Genomic DNA, 18,654 nt, shown 5'->3' on the forward strand with positions numbered 1-18,654 from the left:
GCCCATGCCAGGTATTTTGCTGCCACCAGGAAGAGAAGCAGGTCCCATAGTCCCAGATGTGGCTGAGAAGAGCAGCTCCCAGCAGAAGGGCATGTTTGCTCAAAGGATAATGTGGCTACTGTCATTAATGGCAGAGGGAATCCTTACACCAGTGCAAGGGCAGCAATCCAATCTCTTCTGAGCAGGCAACAAGGAAGAAACAGGAATGGACCGGTAGTATCAAATCCTTCCCACAACAGACCCAGCCCAACACTCCCAACTCAATTGCTTTTCCCACAGAAAAACCCATTCCACATTCCCATCTCTAGGCTATTATGAAAACAGGGAAATCACTCAGACTGCACACAGGGCACTGCCATCCTCTCCCTCTCCACACTGAAGAATGCTTAGCAGTAGTTAGTAAATAATTTCAGTAAAGACCCTTCTCCAAGAAGGTTTTTTCTTGGTATTGTCATCAAAATAAATATTCTTACTAAAACTTTTGAGATCCCAGTAAGTTAAGCTCAGTTACTGGCAACAATGCATGTCTTCAGACTAAAACAGCTCCACACCACAAAAAGATCTGAGACTTTAGCCTCACCTCTCCCCAGGCTTGCACATACAATTCAGTGTGGGTCATCCAGCAGCAGGCTGATTGTCAAAATGTTGCAAAAAAAGAGAAGAGGGAGCAATATAAGAACAGACTTGTCTGATGGGCTGCATTTGAAGGAAGGTCATGGGCACCAAGAAAAGCACAGTTCCTTGGTTATGTTTTCTAATGCAAGTCTCCTGCCCCAGAAGACCCCATGGCAGGACACTTTTCTGGCTCTGCAAGTGTAGCAGGTGTCCAGGCAGAGGTCAAGTAGGCTGCCATTAGCTGACCACCTCATCCCAATCTCCTCCCCCCACAGGCTGGCTGGATCCTTATATCAAAAAACCCCCCAAACTTAAAAACAAATTTGTTTCAGTGTTCTGATGGGAGCAGTTTCTGCTCCTACACCTCTCACAAATATTAAGCTTTTCAACAAGAAGGCAGCCCAAATACAGAAATCCAGGCTGATGCAGAAATCCAGGCTGCTAAACAGGAGATTTATAAAGTAAGAATGCTTTATCTCCACAGATAAAAGGCTGCAAGCAGTAAGGAGAAACACTCAGAACTTGTAAAGCAAAAGAGCAGCCTTCCAGCAGCCTAAGAGGTTTCACAAAATTTCATAGCCCTGTAGAACAAGGATGACCTTTACTGTCAATAACGGCAACATAGTGGTTACGCTTTGTATTATATGAGTGTCCTTATAAAGTGCCCTTATGGTTATGGCACATTTTGTGCATGCTGCAAACTTTCACTGTGGAGAAAAGACCAGTGCTCTAGGCAGGGAAACAAGCAATGCAGACGAGCACAATGCCTGGTTGGGCAAGAAGGGGGTCAGGGATTTTGGAGAATGGCAGCCTTGGACAAGAATGAGCCTGCTGAACAACTCACTGGGATGGTAAGGCACAGCTCACAGCTCTCTGCACAGTGGTTTCAAGCACCTTACACTGCTCATAGAAAGGCTGTCCCACACCATCCTTCTCCTCAGTGAGATGACAGAAAACACCCTGCATGTCAACAGTGAAAAGTTAGGAGATTCTCAAAGCAAGAGCATGAGCCTCTAGGTCTGTTGGTAGAGCTGAATGGTAATGAAGACCATGGAGAGTAAGTTCCTTCTTGAGGAGAAGAAATGGATCTTAGTGGAAAAAGGCTAAAGGGCAAAAGGCAATTTGTGATGCAACAGTTGTCTCTGGTGTTGTTGCTGAGACTCAGAGACACAAATCACCTTCCACAACAGCTCACAGGGCCTGTAAAATGAAAAAATATAATTACTACTTAATACAATCATAATTTTATTACAGACAATGTACACAGGCATGTGTACTCCTTTCCAGTCGAGAGATCACTAATAACACACCAGAACTGATTAACCTTGGGTACACAACTGTTAGAGACCAAACTATACTAAAAGTGAGATATGGCATCACAAGCTTAGGCCACCAGAAGATGGTCATTTGACTTTAAATTGATTCCTTACTGACCAGTGCAAGTGAAGGATTCCCAAGATCCAGAGAGCAGTGGCAAGGCTCTCTTCCAGAATCATGATCTCCCAGGAGACTGCACCTTCAGTGGAAATAAGAGCACTAGGCAAGGTGGCTGTAGACAGGTTGCTGCTTGTTTCTACACCAGTGATACACAAAGGCTGAGCTTCTGTGCACAGTCTCCCTCACGTGAGTAACAAGATGTGTGTGTCTACACTCAGTTTAGTTTTCACCAGGAATGTGCTTCCAAAGGAAATGCATCCTCATTTCTTCCCAGAGTTAATAAGTTCTGCCAATCTGGTTCTGTACCAGGAGCACATGTAGAGCTCCTGAGGGGCACTTGGTCCGAAGGAGCAGCTGGTTCAGAGTAACATCTTGTGAAAGAGAGACCTTGGGCATTGCACCCTTAGCAACAGGCATTTTACCTGAATAAATCTGCCTCTTGCAGTCTGTGCTGCTCGCTCTCAGGTATAGCTAAGGTGAGTGTGAGACAAGTGATCCACGAGCACAGGTGGACAAGAGACACACTCCAAAAAAATCCAGAGTTGGTGTTGCAGAGGAACCACTACACTGCCCAGCCAAGCCACTGTAGAGCACAAGCAAGAACAGCATGGTAACAAGCCAGTCTGCATGTATTTGGAAGAAGGACTTAAATGCCCTTCCTGATGATCCCTACAAAAGTTAGCAGAGACACAATTGTCCACAGATTCTTTCTATTTGCACGGCCTGATACAAGTGCTCTGTTTTCCTCTAATGGATATAAAAAGCATGTCATGCTGGAACAGGTCTGGCAATTTCAGTTTCAGCTACCAGCTGGTTTTAGTACTAGCTTTTATGAATCCTTGAAAAGATGTTCAATTTTGCTTTAACAGGATTGCTGATAGATCATATTGTAAAGTGTTAGTACATAGCATTTACTACCTCACATCTGGGTTTGAGAACACTATATCTGAAGAGAAGCTATGAAATCTATTTTCTATGGAGAAGTTAATACACTCTGAAGTCAGCTATTTTTAATCAGAGAGAAAATATGATAAAACCAACTAATTTAAGATACGGTTCATATAAACATGTTTTCTAAAAGGAGATAAGCACACATTTTCCAAGAAAAAGGCTGTAGATTTAGTTTCTAAAGTAATATTTCACTCTGTCTCTTTTGAAAGTTTAGATTGCTTTTCTAACTTATGCTTTTAAAGAAAGGCTGAGTACCTTTCCAGGACATGAGGGTAATTAAATACTAAATAAATGATCTGAACTACATCACAGCAGCTCAGAGAACCAGATCTCAGAAATGGCTGAGGGATAATAGTGCAGTTTTAGAGATATCTAAAGATATCTCTAAAATATGATTATCTCATACTCACTTGCTCTGCCACAGACTTCACATGCAACTTCAAGTAAGAAATGTATTATAATAAGTGAGGTATGCCAGGAAATGGTCTTTCAGAGATTCTGTAGAAGTAATTTTTGCCTTCTGTTTTCAGTAACACAGTAATACTTCATGCCATTTCCAACTGTGGAAAAGAAGTCCCAGTTTGTTTTTATAGAAAATATCTTTAACACATAGCACATTACAGCATGAAAAGGGATTGTTTTAAAGGTGGAAGAACCCTTCTCACCTACACTGGACATGATATTGTTTCTATAATGATTCATAATAAATAAAAACAACTGAATTCCAAATAAAATGGGGATTTTAAAACACACAGAAGAAGCATCCTGTTGCTAGCCTTACATGATGTTATTGTTTATGACAGCATTTGGATTTTTTTGCATCAGACTAAACAGAGACCATCTTAAATGCTCACTGGATACTAAATACTATACTAAAAAGTTCTGCTACTAAACCATCACACATCAGACAACATCCATTATAAGTCCTGCCATGTTTAAAGGTGGATGCTAACACTTACTGGTCAGCATGGGGCTTTGTGGTCATCACAGGTAAGTCAGCACTAGATTAGCTGGTCACCCTCTAACCTTGGTGGAAGCAGAATTCAGCTGTGTGGGACAGATACTGCTGAACACAAAACTCCCATCTATGTTGCCAGCAAAACAATGGGCAGCACTGTCAGGTACATTTTAGCATTGTACTCTAGTTATAGTGCCTTTTGCTCAGGTCTTGAGAGAAATTCCCAATGCCTGATGCTCGTTTTGAGGGATGAAATGTGATGTGTTTTGATATTTGTGAGGTTTTTTCAAAAGAAGATTTGTATCCCTCTCCAGAGCAGGCTAACAGCTCAAGTTTATTTACTGCAGTGAAACCCTGTCTGACTGGTAAATCATGATGTCCCCTGCACATGCTGCAGACTCCTTTGTCTGGGATTCACTTTGTGCAATCATTTCTTACATCTCCCGAATAACTGTGAGGAATTGAATTCTACCCATGCCTTATTCTCATTAAATGCTATTCCAGACAATTCACCTGAAATGATCATTTATGGGAATAAAGCAAAAAGATGCTTGCATTTGTGGTCAGAGCAGGTATTTGTGTAGGAAATGAGGCAACTTCCAATTCAGGATGAGTTTATTCACTTTAAATAGGAAAGATCTAGAAAGTCTGGTTTTGGTAGTCCTCTAACTTGTCTCAGACCATCATCGCTTCATCCCTGATTTAGCATGGTTTCACACTTGGCACTCCACTGCCTTGGGTCAGACTGACCAGCTGTGTCTCCCACCATAAAACAGCAGCCAGCCAGGAGGTTTTGTTCCATCAGCAGTGTAAGAGTGATTGAAAACAACACTTTAAAAAGTACCAGCCCTAATAAAGCCAAACGATTACAGTTTGAAGTGGGGCATAAACCCTTTAAGAACACAACACAGCAAGTGCTCAGAAACAGGTGCCAAAACCTTCTTTGATCATACACAAGATATGTAGCCCAGGAGTTGCACGGAGGACAGTGAGAGGCTGTGTATATGATCATGTAATCATCATATGGAAGCTGTTACAGAAGAGGAAACATGTAAGGATTCCATATTGTTTTAAATGGGCTTATTCTTTATCTTTCCACAGTGTGCAGATCTGACAGACTCTATCCCTCTGCTTCCTCTCCAAAACACTAAATATGGCATTAACAAGACAGATGTTAAAATCTTATTTTTCAGCTATAACACATCCCACAGCCACCGGCATCCTCAGCTGCTTCCTCTTCCCCAAGATCCACTCACTGCATTTCCTGTTACTGCCCTCTACTAATAAAAATCCCCCTAAATCAATTCATCAATTGGCAAGTGCATTTATTGTAGTTGTAGATAAATAACAAGAGAGGGGGCAAAAATGCCCTGTAAATAGAAAGGTACACTGGTCAAAACTTCATGGTACTAAGCTTTTATCAAAGTGACTTTTGTGAGCTAATGGCCCAAATTAAACTACAGAGATATTTCAGGCAGCCTGAACTGAAAAGTAATTTTCAAAAGCACATAAGGCTTCAAGTGCAGTACTAAAACAGAAAAAGAAAACATGCATGACATTTCTAAACTGCAGAGGAAACAATTACTGTGGTCCATAATAATTGATGTATCAGCAAGACTATAAGTACTTGTGGGTTTTTTTAACAGTATCTTTAGCTCAGCTGCAGTACTATGCAGAACATGGAAAAGAGTGCAATAACAGAAAAAAATTTTTAAAAGGAAACAACAGAAGGAAAAAAGACCTCTAAATTAGACCCATTAAATATCCAAACCTATAGCGAGACAATGGGAAAGCTTAGTATAGTTATTTGAGGCATTTTCCATATTTTGTGTAAGATTGTAGCTCTAGAAGAGAGATAGTGATGAGGGAAAACTTTCCAACAAAGACAGTATGAATTTTTTTTAAAACATTACAAACTACCAAGGTCACAAAACTACCTACCTGCCTCTTGAGCTGAAGAGCCCCCAGGGAGCAGCAGGCAGCTCAGATCTAAAGCAAAGATCCATTGAACAAAGCTTTTCAAGTATCCCACAGAACAACTGAGTTCTGTCTCTTAGCTCTAGCTCTTCCCTTATCTACAGTCTTTGGCATTAGAAGCAAACTCATCCTGGTGACAAAATACATTCTGATGATGCTGTTTCATGATTATCATTACCATGATTATCTGTGATAATCATTATTCATAATTATCTGTGGTATGACCTCCAGGTTGTTTGACAGCAATAAAAAACCCAAATCAGATATTAAAGATTAATCAATATAGGAGGATAAATGATTGTACCTTCTCACCACACTTCTCATGGCATTCCTCTTTCAAAAAATTCAGCCCCACTGGGCACCTAACAAAGAATACAAGTGAAGAGGTGTTCTGATAGAACTGCTAACAGAGTATTTTATTTTGATATAATGAAATGCTATAAACATCACTTTGCTGTGCTTAAAGCACAGAAGCCTGTGTAGACACATTAACTGAACAATTTTGCCTTCCAGAACAAAGCTCATAAGAAAGATCTGTCTCAGAAGTCCAGCTTATTCCTCCTGGGCCATTGAAAAATTGACTTCCTAAGTCTCTTTTTGAACACAGCAAAGATTAATGGCTCCAAAGCAGAATAGGGGTTGGCAATGAGGCAAATAAATGCTTTTATAGCAGTCTTTAGTTAGAGCCAATTCAGGCAAGGGACAAACACCTTGCAAGGAAGCTGCATGCCTTCATTCAGCAATTTAAAAGTGTTCCATTATCCAGTTAAACTCCTGCAGTCCTATTTCATCATTCAGCCTTTCCTCAGTGTGCTACCTGAATTTTTCTGGAATGAGCACAGTACTCTGATTTTGTCTGTCTTTCCCTGGTCTAACGGCATCATGAGTTAATGAAGCCATCAATTAACTATCCTTGTATCACCAGAAACAGGACAGAGGCAAAAAGGGGTTTTAATAAGTTATCAGTTTTCTTTTCAATCAGATTTTTTTTAAAGCGTATTAAAATGTTTAGTAATCTACAAGCATCTCAAGAAATGTCTAATCTTTAGGAATGGAAAATTTTGAAGCTTGTTGAGATGATTCAAACTGGTATTTTTTAGTAAGACACTCATTTCATATTCCATCCTCATCCACTCTACCAAAAGGAAATTTAAAAAAAAAACAGCTTTCCACTTTTAAACCCCTTTCATTTATAAATAACTTCACAATTCAAGATACACAAGGAGAAATGGAAACTGATTCAAGAAAAAACTGCGAGAATGAATGGACTAAAAAACTGCATTGTACAGAAAGTCTCCTCAGGCCACGTCCATCCAGCTCAAAAGAGAAACAGCTGAAGGATGACCAAGTCAGCTGGTAGCTCAAAAAATTATTAATCTCAAATTGAATTAGACATTGTGAACTATTACAAATAAGATGTTATCTCTGGGGAGAAAAAAGTCTGTAAGGATGATTTTGTTATCATCCAAAGCTGAAGAGGAGGGACAGCAATATTGTCACACACCAGAGCACCACTGGCTCAGGTCCCCCCTCAGGATACTGACAGAGTTCAGCTTCAGCTCAGAGTAAGGATCTCACTCTGAGACCTTCTATTGAACTTATTTTACTTAGTAAATGGTACAGATATTTATTGCAAAAGAATGGATGACTAGTATTGGTAACTGTGACCCAGATTCTAGTCCTTGCAGGAGATCAGTATCATATAAATGAAATCAAATCGACAAGGTAAAAAAAAAAAATCAGAGTATTTACTTACTATGTCACAAGGATTTTCTCAGATTTCAGTAGGCCAAATATATTTCAAACATCAGACTGAGTTTGAGCCTCAGCATCCCAACTGCCAGCTGAATATCCTTGCAACTGGAGCACAGAAAATACTATGAGTGTCATCATCCCCTCCCTTTTGTAGAAAGTATCGCAATGAGAAATGCTACCTGGCATAGATCTATTTCAAAAATTGAGTTTCTGAAATGCTGGCATAACATCATAATGTGTGTTTTATTGGAAGAATGCAAGTCTTAGTTACCCAATATGCAATTTTAATTTTGCAAAGTTTTTTCCTTAGTGATCATGCCTTCCTTACTTCTCAGAAGTACAAGTTTTGTTGCTTTAAATAATGTGAACTACACTGCATTTGGTAAAGGCTCAGAAAACATATTACCCCATGCCAGCTGACAGGCAATCACTTGAGAAACTCTTTTAACTCACTTGAAAAGCTGAACATTAAAGTGAAACAAATTATGCATTTCTAGCAGGACTGCTCACTGCTTTCTGCAGCCCATTTAAGGTGATGGAACAGGTAGCTCCTTTCAAAGCCTTTTCTAAAAGTCACTTTGTGTAAACAACCCATCTGCAGCAGTGATCACAGTTTGGCCTCAAATGACCTGAACACTTGTACTCCTGTAATTTAGGGTCCTACATCATTGATACAAGTCCAGTAGTTCTCTCCTCTTGGCCAAGCATGTCAATATCAGTGTTTTGGATTAAAAACACCAATGCTATCAGGAAGTGCTATCAGTTCTTTGTTGTAATTCCACAGGAGATACAAATGCTTCATTCTGCTTCTCTTACAGCCTAAGGAAGCATCATATTTCAACACTGGTCCTGAGAAGACTCACACAGAGCACTTGGAGTTCTCTGTTCATCTTCATTTCACAGAGTTACTGGGGGAAAAATGAAGTGATATAAAATAGCTTGTTCCTGTCTCTGCCCTTTAATATTTAAAACACCATAAAACTCACTTAACCTCACAATTTATCTTTCAGATCATCTTTGAAATGCTGCAACACTAAAATTTCTGGTGGTGAAGACAAAACTCATTCAAGACTGGCAAACTATTACTCTGCAGCTCTACTTCAATTTTTTTCTGGCACAGCTTTTAAGGAGAGGAAGAAAAATCTTGAAGAACTGAGAATCTGGATCAGACAAGATGCTCCAAGTTCAAGTGTACAACATACCAACAACTGTCTCCTGGCAGCACCCAAATACATCATCTCTACTTGTAAAATTGTATTAAGCCCTGATAGCATCCAAATACAAACTTAACAGACATCAGAAGTGCATCTCTATCCCTTCTCCTCTCTTCACAGCTGAAGAATGCTCCCTCCCTCAGGGTGCCTCCTGCCCATTTCTTTTTGCTGAGTAGCTCAGACCCTTTCCCTCAATTTATGGAAGATCAGGTTCTGTGGGCCTTTAACACACAGACATCAACAGCCTCACCTGGGAGAGGGATAAGTAGCTGAGCAACTGCACATTCCTCACTGTTATCGTCTCACAAGAGCTCCAGACAACAAAAGCAGGCAAGAATTTACCCAAAAACAACTTTATGCCACAACACTCTTAAAGCTGCTTTCTTCAGATGTTGGACAGAGCTGTGAAGATCATCGCTGAAAATTTTCTTTAATGCTTTCCCAGAACATTAATCTCATATATGCCCAACTGACCTTTGTCAGTTTGACTTTTTTTGTCTCAGTAGATGATAAAATTTATGACTTTCTTCCATTCCTTAAATTGAATCAGAGGGCCAAAGACTGAGAACTTTACAAAGAATTAAGTTAATAGGTAGAAAAACAAGGCAAACTAATGACATTTAAGCTAAACCGACATAATTTGGCTATGAAAGATATGGGCAGAATCTATAGGCAACAACTTCAGAATTTGATCTAACATACTCATGTCCATGTGCAGTCCCTAACAAATTTAAATTTTTTCAATAATCTGTCCAGAATTATGAAGGATTAAAATCACATTTTTGTTAAATGCCAAAAAATAGTAGAAAGGCCATCATTAGAAACTGGATGTAATAAAATATCCTTGTTGACTTACAGACCTACAGGCCAAATTCACATCTCAAACATATGTTCTAATTTTTACAACAATAAAATCATATAGTAATTTTTTTTCTGGTTGTTGTGTTCAGTTTTATATTCTAAATTATGCAGTTGATAGCTACAGTTAGTTTTTGGTTTCTTTTATAAATTCACCTTTAATTCTCATTAATAGGAATAGAAATATGAGTTTTGGCAATTCAGATCAAGTCAAAGTTAATAGTATTCTCACAAAAAAAATTGTGTTTTAATAAAGCTCTTGAAAGTTAGACAAGGTATAAGTTTGTGATTTATAGAAAACAGAAATAGCTTCATCAAAACAGGAATAGCTTCATCTTTGTTTTAATCTATTAAAAAAAAATCCTGACTTACAGGACAAGTATTAACATTTTTTAATCAAAACAATTTAACATTCTCAGGATGACAGTTTCATAGTATTTTTAGAATAGATTTTGTGGGTTGGGGTTTTTTTAATCATAATTCAAGAGAATCACGACACTGGAACAGAGGAAGAGTGAAAATTTGTGACCGTACCTCCCAATATTTTTTTCATAGGATGATTTTATAGCTCCTGAGACAAATTATTATGAAACTGTGTACAAAATAGATGGTTTATTCATTTGATTTAGTCTAGAAAACTGTTCCTTTTTTTGACAAAAGAAGAAAACCTAGAAGTATGTTTCTATTTGCAATGTGTTTCCCTCTCAGTCACTCGTACAGTAGTGTCTCACAGTGCATTCTGATTCTGTAGACAGGAGGACATTTGTAGGAGGTATTTGAGATGTCCTTGGTGTGATGTTGTAAGGACCTCTGATCAGACTGTGGATCACTGTGGAACTGTAAACTACAGAACTAAAAAGCTTCACCTGCTCAGGTTCCTGGTTTCCTAGACTTTTCTTCATCCTTTTCTATGCAAACACATGCAGTTCTAAGTACACTTATTTTCTAATCAATCTGCATATTCTTACATTACCATATTAACAATAATCTTAAATCAGGCACCTGCGTATTCTTATCTGCAAAAGAAAGTACAGATCACCATATCTGTAGCAGGATTCAAGGTACTCATTCCTCAGATGTCGACACAAATAGCACAACCCGTGAGGGAAAGCACAGTGACACCCCTTCTCCCCAAACTTCTCTTAGTGGGAGGATAGAAAAGGAGGAAGACTAAGGTAGCTGGGAACAGCTAGTTCTGTGAAGCTGCAGTGACTTCCAGTAACAATGTATTTGGTTTTAAATGCCTTTTGTTCCACTGCAATTAAAAAGAGTCAATTTTCAGATGGCACATTCTTATCAGTACATCCTTGCATGCATAAATCTTTTTTTTGTAACAGATGCTCTGACATTCCTTTCAGAATTGACACAGTTCTACAGACGTGTATTTCTACACTGTGGGCTCAATTTTTCCTGTCCTAATACCCAGAAGGGGTATGCTATACCAAAATGCTATACCAAAAATGGTACAGCATAACACTGCCCAATATAGATCTCACCTTATTGACTTTTGAAAATAAGCCTAACTATGCCTTAGATCAAATAAATTACTCCTACAATAAACTGCTCAATAATCCTGATCTCTGTTGTGTCAGGTAACAGTCAAAGTCTTCTCACTACCACAAAAAAAGAAGACACAAGCAGAGCAAACCAGACAGAAGCACCTTGTCTGGAATGACCAACTTTGAAAAGCACTGCTTCTAAATACACCAAGGACAAAAAGCTTGATAAATGCAATTAAACAGCCATTTTTAAGTACCGCTTATTTTCATTACTTGGAAATATAACTAAGTAAAACTCTGGTCCTAGTTTCCTCTATGTCAAGCCAGCTTCTTCGCAAGAACTCCAGAGGCAAACCCACAAAATGGTTTTCTTGCACCTATGCAACTGAAATTTCAATATTACTGTTCATCAGAGTCTAAAAACTCAACAATTTTGCAAAAACTACAAGCACTGCTTATAGTCCATGACTGATTAAGCTCCTCTTTTCCCAGTCTCATGTTCCACATTCATGGACTGTGAGTGCACTTCCACAGGCTATGAATTATTCAAGCATGAGGTGCTTAAAGACTCTTGTTGCACCTTCTATACTTTTTTAAAAATGAAATATAGTCAAGGCTTTGAAGCTTACAACCCTGGCATTACTCTTTGACCCACAGCTACTAATATGAAGTATAACAACTTCAAGACACATTCACACAGTAGGATAGCTAGTATCTTAGCAGGGTTTCCTTTTTGCCTGATTTGAAACAGACAATTATCCTTTAATTTTCCCCATTTCTGAATGCACACCAGCCACCATGCTGTTCAGCATGCTGGAGATGGATCTCTTTTGCTCCCTAAGGTTTAATGTAGACTTTAAATCATGAAGCTGCTAATTGCCTACATGGAAGCAGAAACAGCAATCCAGAAAATCTACATTGCTCCCATGCTGTGATCCTCGACCTTGTTTTAGTTAATCAGAGATTACTACATTTAACACCAAATTAACCTCCTGATTCCATAGGTGGCATAATGAAGCCAAATAGCAAATTTTCCAAACCACCCTTCCACAGTGTTAAGCCTCTTAAAAATAACTACATGCTTAATGACAGCTGCATTTTACTGAGACTTCAACCACAGCCATGCATGAGACCATGAGGCTGGAGAAGTCTCCAGAAAGGTCTGGTTTTTTTACATATAGTACATGTTCAATATCCTGAAGGAATTTCTTAGGTATTAGAGAGAGCTTCTTTGTGTCATGCTACAGAAAACAGTTTGCCTGCACACTCTGCACGAAGAAATCAGAGGAATGGGGAAGTGGAAGAGAAGAGAGCTCAGGCTGAAGAGGGCCAAGACTGTCCCCCTTAGTGGTGTACCTGCAGCATTTCCTCCGTTTTCTGCAGTGCTCTCACAGAGAAGCAGGCACCTGATGGAACAGAGATGTGGAGCCTTATTACAGCTGCAGTGAAAACTAAGTGTGTGGCTAACACCACAACTGCATGCAAATCTTCTTGGAGCTTTTCCTGGAGAAGTGGCCTAGGCTGACAACTTTATCTCTGGACAAAGATTGACCTACTAGTGCAGCACCTCTACAAGGAAACATCCCTGCTGGCTATGCATCAGGTCAGACAAAACCAGATTATCTGTGGACTAGCAAAGGAAATTAGCTCACAATTTTGTTCTGTTTTAATATACAAATACTTAATAAACCACTAGTTATAAAATTCCAAAAAATCTCCAACTATAGGTGCTAAGAAAAATATTAATTAATTAATAAAAACCCCCTAATGTTTCTAGCACAAAGTTTTTACATTTACTCTTGACTTCCTATGCTCTCATTTTTACTACCTCATTACCTCCACAGAATGGATGCAAAAAGATTTACATCAGCACATTTAATGAAAAACATTTCTTTCAAGCAAGGCACAAAATTTAGATTTATTTAGTTTGATTAATCCCAATTTTTGTTTTACATTAAGTACAAAAACCAGCTGGAACGTAGGTGTAAATACAATTCCACAAAGTAGTTCAGTGAGATTTAAAATCATATCCAAAACCGTAAAGCACACTTAAAAGCAGCCCAGGATATACAGATTGCTGACCATAACTGCTGAAAGAGCTCATAATGTATCAACATATTTAACAACCTCCAGCAATAACTTATCTCCTTTCTAATCTTTCATTTAAAATGCATTTAGCAATTCTGTACCTAACAAAGAAAGCATTAAAGAATGAGAAGGGCAGATAAGTTTTACTCAAGCAGAGGCCTAACTTAAACACATACACAATCAAAATTTAAACAACAGAACAGTGACTTCAATATTTTGAACATTCTAAGAACATAAATGCTAAGATAATATAGAAAAATAGCCACAGGCTCCAAGACTTATTTACTTCTCAAAGAACTTACAGTGTACTGTAGCTGCCTGAAACATTTTAACGATTATAGAAAATTTTATCTCCAGGTTTGGTATGTTCTTGTTTTCTAGATGACAACATACATTTAAGACAACCATCAACTTATTTACATTTAGAAGCTTATTCCTTTTAAAAACTGTATTAAAAAAATCAGTTTTGGCACTATCCCTAAGGCAATGGATGACAGGTACCTAAGACAGCAAATCACATAATGAAAGCATAACCAGAAGAAAGTCATCTTTAACTTATAAGAAACTCTGAGGCTATAATTAAAGAGGAAATAAAAAAATCAGCACTTCTAACTCACTAAAACACCCTACCCAAAACATTGAAGATTCTTGCTATATGCAACAGGAATTTGCTTAAATCTGTGAAGCCCCCTTGTCTTGTGGGAGAACACAATCTTTCTATGGTTATTAGGTTATCCAACTAGTTTTATTACCAGAAAATAGCAAAAAATTTAAGGAGAACATGAATTTATGTTTAAAGTAAGCAGAAAAAACATTAGTCTGAACTCCAGTCTTTGCTGTTTATTTAAAACACCCCAAAGGTAACTTTTCCATTTAATCCACTGAGTAAAGACCACAGTATCAGTTTTTTTTTGATATGAATAGTTTTAACAACTTCCTTTTTGCATTTCCCTCAGCTTCAGTTGTAGTTGACCCTCAAACAACAACTTCCCAGTGTTGCCACATTACCACTGCAAAGACTGCAAGCCTGGATTTCATAAACTGTGGATTTCATTTAAATTTTAAAATAATCTTTGCATTTATCCTAAATTTATAAAAAGATTTTTTTTCAAAACTTAAGGCAAAAAATAAGTTTATTGGTTATGTTTCTTTAAGTCTGAGAAGGTATATGAGGCTGTTTAAATATCAAAAAAGCTAACGCCATATACAGTATTACCAACAAAAGTAAAGAATAAGGCAGCATGCACCCTTAAGATGAAAAGAAAATTTAATTTTACAAGATGTTTAAATAATCCAAAGGCAAAAAGTGTCTGTCTCCTCTAAGAGTATCTTCATAAAACATGGAAATTTTAGAGGAATGTTTTAGAGGACAACAAGTTACTAAAATATTCCGTTCAACGTTTATACAAATACATTACTACAACTGTAAGTTTACATACAATCAACTGACATCTCAGTGTTAACTAATTACTTAAATTTACAAGACAAACATAAATAAAGCTGTTAAAACAGGCAAGTACAGTACTGATCTATCATTGAGCACAATGCATTTTGTACTTCTTTCACCTTGAAAAGAATCAGATTAGAATTGTGCGAAGTCTATCTCCAAACCTAAAAATAAAATAAAAGAGAATTAAGTATATCTATGCAGGTTTTACACAGCGTGGGCATATTCCAAATGTTTAAGTCCTGTTTTCAGGCATGTAATTTACCATTTAACAACCTTTTGTCTGTTCTCAGAAGAGGCCACAGTCCTTAAGGTTATTTTTAATAATGACATCAGTTACAGCATCAAAAACAAACTGCACATTTTTTGTGTCTGTGGCACACGTGAAGTGAGTGTAGATTTCTTTTGTGTCTTTCCTCTTGTTCAGATCTTCAAACTGACACTGAATGTAAGCAGCTGCTTCTTCATAAGTGTTTGACCCTAGAAGAAGAAATTGCTCAGTAAGCAGATTTCCAACAAAGGAAGAACAGGATGCACATTATCTTTGAAGGAAGGGGTTCTTTGGAAACAGTTAACCTAAATCTGAAGAGGAGAAATTCAACAGCCATTGCTTTAGGATACCATTCAAAAAAACCTTGGAAGGAGACCTTTTGGATGCATTTGTAATAATAAAAACTTAGCACTCAATTCAGTTCCAGGTGCAGGAATTGTCTTTCTATTTACTCCAGTGCCAGAGGAACAAGTCATTAATGAACCATCACTTCCTAGTTTAGGACATTTTGAAGGACATTTTGTTTCCTTCATTTAAGCTACTTGCTTTAAATTTTTATGTTTTTAAAAGCTTTGGGGTTTTTCCACACTCAGTTACAGACACTTGGCATACAAATTTCTCCCAAGCTTTTTACTTCCAACATGCTATTTTCTGTCTGAAGTTAGAATGAAAATGATACATAAAAATGCTAAGACTTGTTAAATGAATTAATGATCTTTCGCTGTATATTTCCTGAATAAGCCACAATGTTAAAATGTATGTACAGTCTCTGTTCAAAAACCTCTCATGTATCTCAGGAATTCCTACTTATATCAAAGTATAAAAGCAGTTTGTTATTTTCTTAGAAATAACGGGCTAAATAAACGAGCCTGAACAGTTGCAGCAGTAACATGTAAATGCTATCAGCGGACCAGCATATTTCACTTGGTTAAAAAGACTTAAGCACTGTTTTATTTGTAACCCATCAAAACAACCCCCATCTAAATTTTAGTCATATAAATATTTTAGATGCCTCAAGTTATACAACTGCTCATGATCCGTGCATGGAAAATTAGGTATTTAACAAAAAAAAAAGAAACCAAAAAAACCAAAATCTTGACATCTGCACCCCTCCAATACCTGCATATTCAGGATAGCAAATAGTGAGAGGACTTCTTTTGATTTTTTCTTCAAAAAGATCTTTCTTGTTCAGGAACAGAATAATAGAAGTGTCTGTGAACCATTTATTGTTGCAAATACTGTCAAACAATTTCATGCTCTCATGCATCCGATTCTGTAAGTGAGAAAAAACGCCATCACTTTCTATTTTATCAGACTTCAGTAGTAAAATAAGGATACATATTTTTGACTGCTTACAAATGAACCAGTTACAAAACTAAGTTTTTAGCAAAATAAATCACATTTTACTGCAGGGAAATACAAAGAAGCCATGACTACCACAAAGATCACTTCCACAAGCAGGGTTTAAGCAACTACTTTTTTCTCATTTCCAGGTTTAAATTTTCAATATTTCATAAATTTTTGTGTGTTTTGACATTTTGCCATACTGATGTTTCACAGGAATTGCTGAGTTACCTGTATTTGTCTTAACACTGATTAGATCTTCTGGAAATTGAAAATAAATTCTGCACCTAGCTAATATTCCAGAATAAGGAAGAAATTTCTACAAAGCTAGAGAATCAAGTAAGCAGGTATTTTAACTCTTACCATAATATTTAAATTGGTAGAAAAATTATCCAACATGTAAGTACTTTGGCCAAGTTCCAGTCATTTAAGTAGCAGGATGCTAGCTACGACCTTCTTTGACACTATATTTGACTTGAAAGGTTTTCTTATTTCTCTTTCCTCCCCAAATCATATTTTATAGAAAGTTGCAGAACACAAGGAAGAGCACAAGAGTCTGTTAATGATTCACATACAGAGGTAAGCATCACTTCAGACCACTCAAGATAGTAAAAGGCACCCTGTGCACAGTGACACGGAAGGAGTAAACTCTTGAAAGAGGAGAAAGGAGCCGTGAGTGTTGGAAAGGAAAAAGAAGAGAAAGATTTCTGCAACTAAGACAAGAGATTGGAGAAAAATAGTTAGAAAGAAACAAAAACTGAAGACTGAGGAAGGAAAGGAAAACAAAATGTGGTAAAGCAGACACAGGTAAGTAAAAAAATTTCTTACTATGTACTTCTAGCATCCACAAAGAGACTAAAACGTGTAATACTGACAATGCATCCTCATTAATTTATGGTTCCTTTAAAACATGAAAAGTGTGGCTAAAAGAATACTTATCTCTTAGTATTCCCTATGAGAATATGAGAAAATACTTTGGAACCCAAAAGCATGAATTCTATCACCATTTCACTGAGACCTTTTGCACAAACCCCATACATCTTACAAAGCAGTAATACTTCAAAAGACCCATTTATAGCCTTCCTTCAAAGTTTAGCTTCTGTGCAACAACTATTCCCTTCTTCAGCATTATGGTACTTGCCATTTCCTCGTCTTCAGCCAAGACCAAGTCATAATCACTCAGTGCCACACAAAAAATAATTGCTGTAACACCCTCAAAACAATGAATCCACTTCTTCCGCTCTGATCTTTGGCCTCCAACATCAAACATTCTGCAAAACAGAAGTAAAAAGCAGAATGAACTTTGGAATTTTTAGCTTTCTGAATATTAACCAACAACATCTGGAATTATCAGCTGTGTAAGTCTGAGAATAACATCTTAAAAAGAAGGCAAAAAACTCTGTATCTTGTATTTTCTCAGGATACACCTCAATTTTAATAAAGCTTTCAAAGTCTTCCTATACATTTTAGAGAACATGAGAAAGTATGAGATGAAAGACAAACAAAATTAACTATTTACAATATTATACTTCATTAACAAAGTTAATTGTAATCTGTATAAAACAAAAATATACAGTTAGCTTCACTAAGAAGTCTACCATAATAAAAGATACTGATCAACAATGTCCTGGTGACTTTTAGCTCCTCTCTCTTCTAAGCCAAATTACAACTTAAATCTGTTCTTCAATTGGCTACATTTATATGGGATATTTTTAAGAGATTATCTTAGAAGACAAAATAAGCGTTATATAGTAAAAACCCCCTCATTTTCCCACCAATAAATGCATTTTTTGAAATGCAATTAAGTCTTACATATGACACTTACTGAAGCTGACTTGTGTTTTTTATTAGCCTCCTTCCTGTTTTCCATGAGTTGTAAGGTTGCAAGTACAGGGCAGGTAAAAATCCTGACTGATTTAATGTTAGTGCACTACAGAAACACTGTAAATTGCACTTGAAGGGATTCAATTACAGTTGTTATTTTTAGATATCTTCAAGTGTTCCAAGTTGCTAGGTTTTAATTTGAAAAAAAAAACCACAGTAAAAGCAAGTGGAGAAGGAAACAAATTAGAAGAAAAAAAAAACCTTTGCTTTCTCACGGAAAACTGTCAGAAACATTGTAACCTCTAACAAGGTCTTATACTCGGAAAAACTACTGCAGAAGTGAAAATTCTCACTGCCGTTTTAAGGTTCTACATTGAGATAATGCCATGTCAAAAACACTTGAAAGAAAATTCCTG

The 18,654-nt window shown here is 37.2% G+C and overlaps 1 protein-coding gene across 2 annotated transcripts in view; it reads right to left on the reverse strand.

Moving 5' to 3' along the window:
- Nucleotides 1–13,152: 13,152 nt before the first annotated feature.
- Nucleotides 13,153–18,654, reverse strand: part of LOC102042928 (guanine nucleotide-binding protein G(i) subunit alpha-1) — a 33,269-nt gene continuing 27,767 nt past the window's right edge. Inside the window, exons 6-9 of one of the 2 annotated variants that reach the window (XM_005430044.2) lie at nucleotides 17,556–17,685; nucleotides 16,190–16,343; nucleotides 15,065–15,279; nucleotides 13,153–14,963 (exon numbers count right to left, since the gene is read on the reverse strand). In XM_005430044.2, coding sequence (XP_005430101.1) covers nucleotides 15,089–15,279; nucleotides 16,190–16,343; nucleotides 17,556–17,685 — 475 coding nt within the window. In that variant the 3' untranslated portion in view covers nucleotides 13,153–14,963; nucleotides 15,065–15,088. Of the gene's footprint in view, nucleotides 15,280–16,189; nucleotides 16,344–17,555; nucleotides 17,686–18,654 lie in introns of both variants that reach the window. The other variant, XM_005430043.2, reaches the window with a different exon arrangement.

This window comes from Geospiza fortis, unplaced genomic scaffold, assembly GCF_000277835.1.
Source record: "Geospiza fortis unplaced genomic scaffold, GeoFor_1.0 scaffold857, whole genome shotgun sequence".
Lineage (NCBI taxonomy): Eukaryota > Metazoa > Chordata > Aves > Passeriformes > Thraupidae > Geospiza > Geospiza fortis.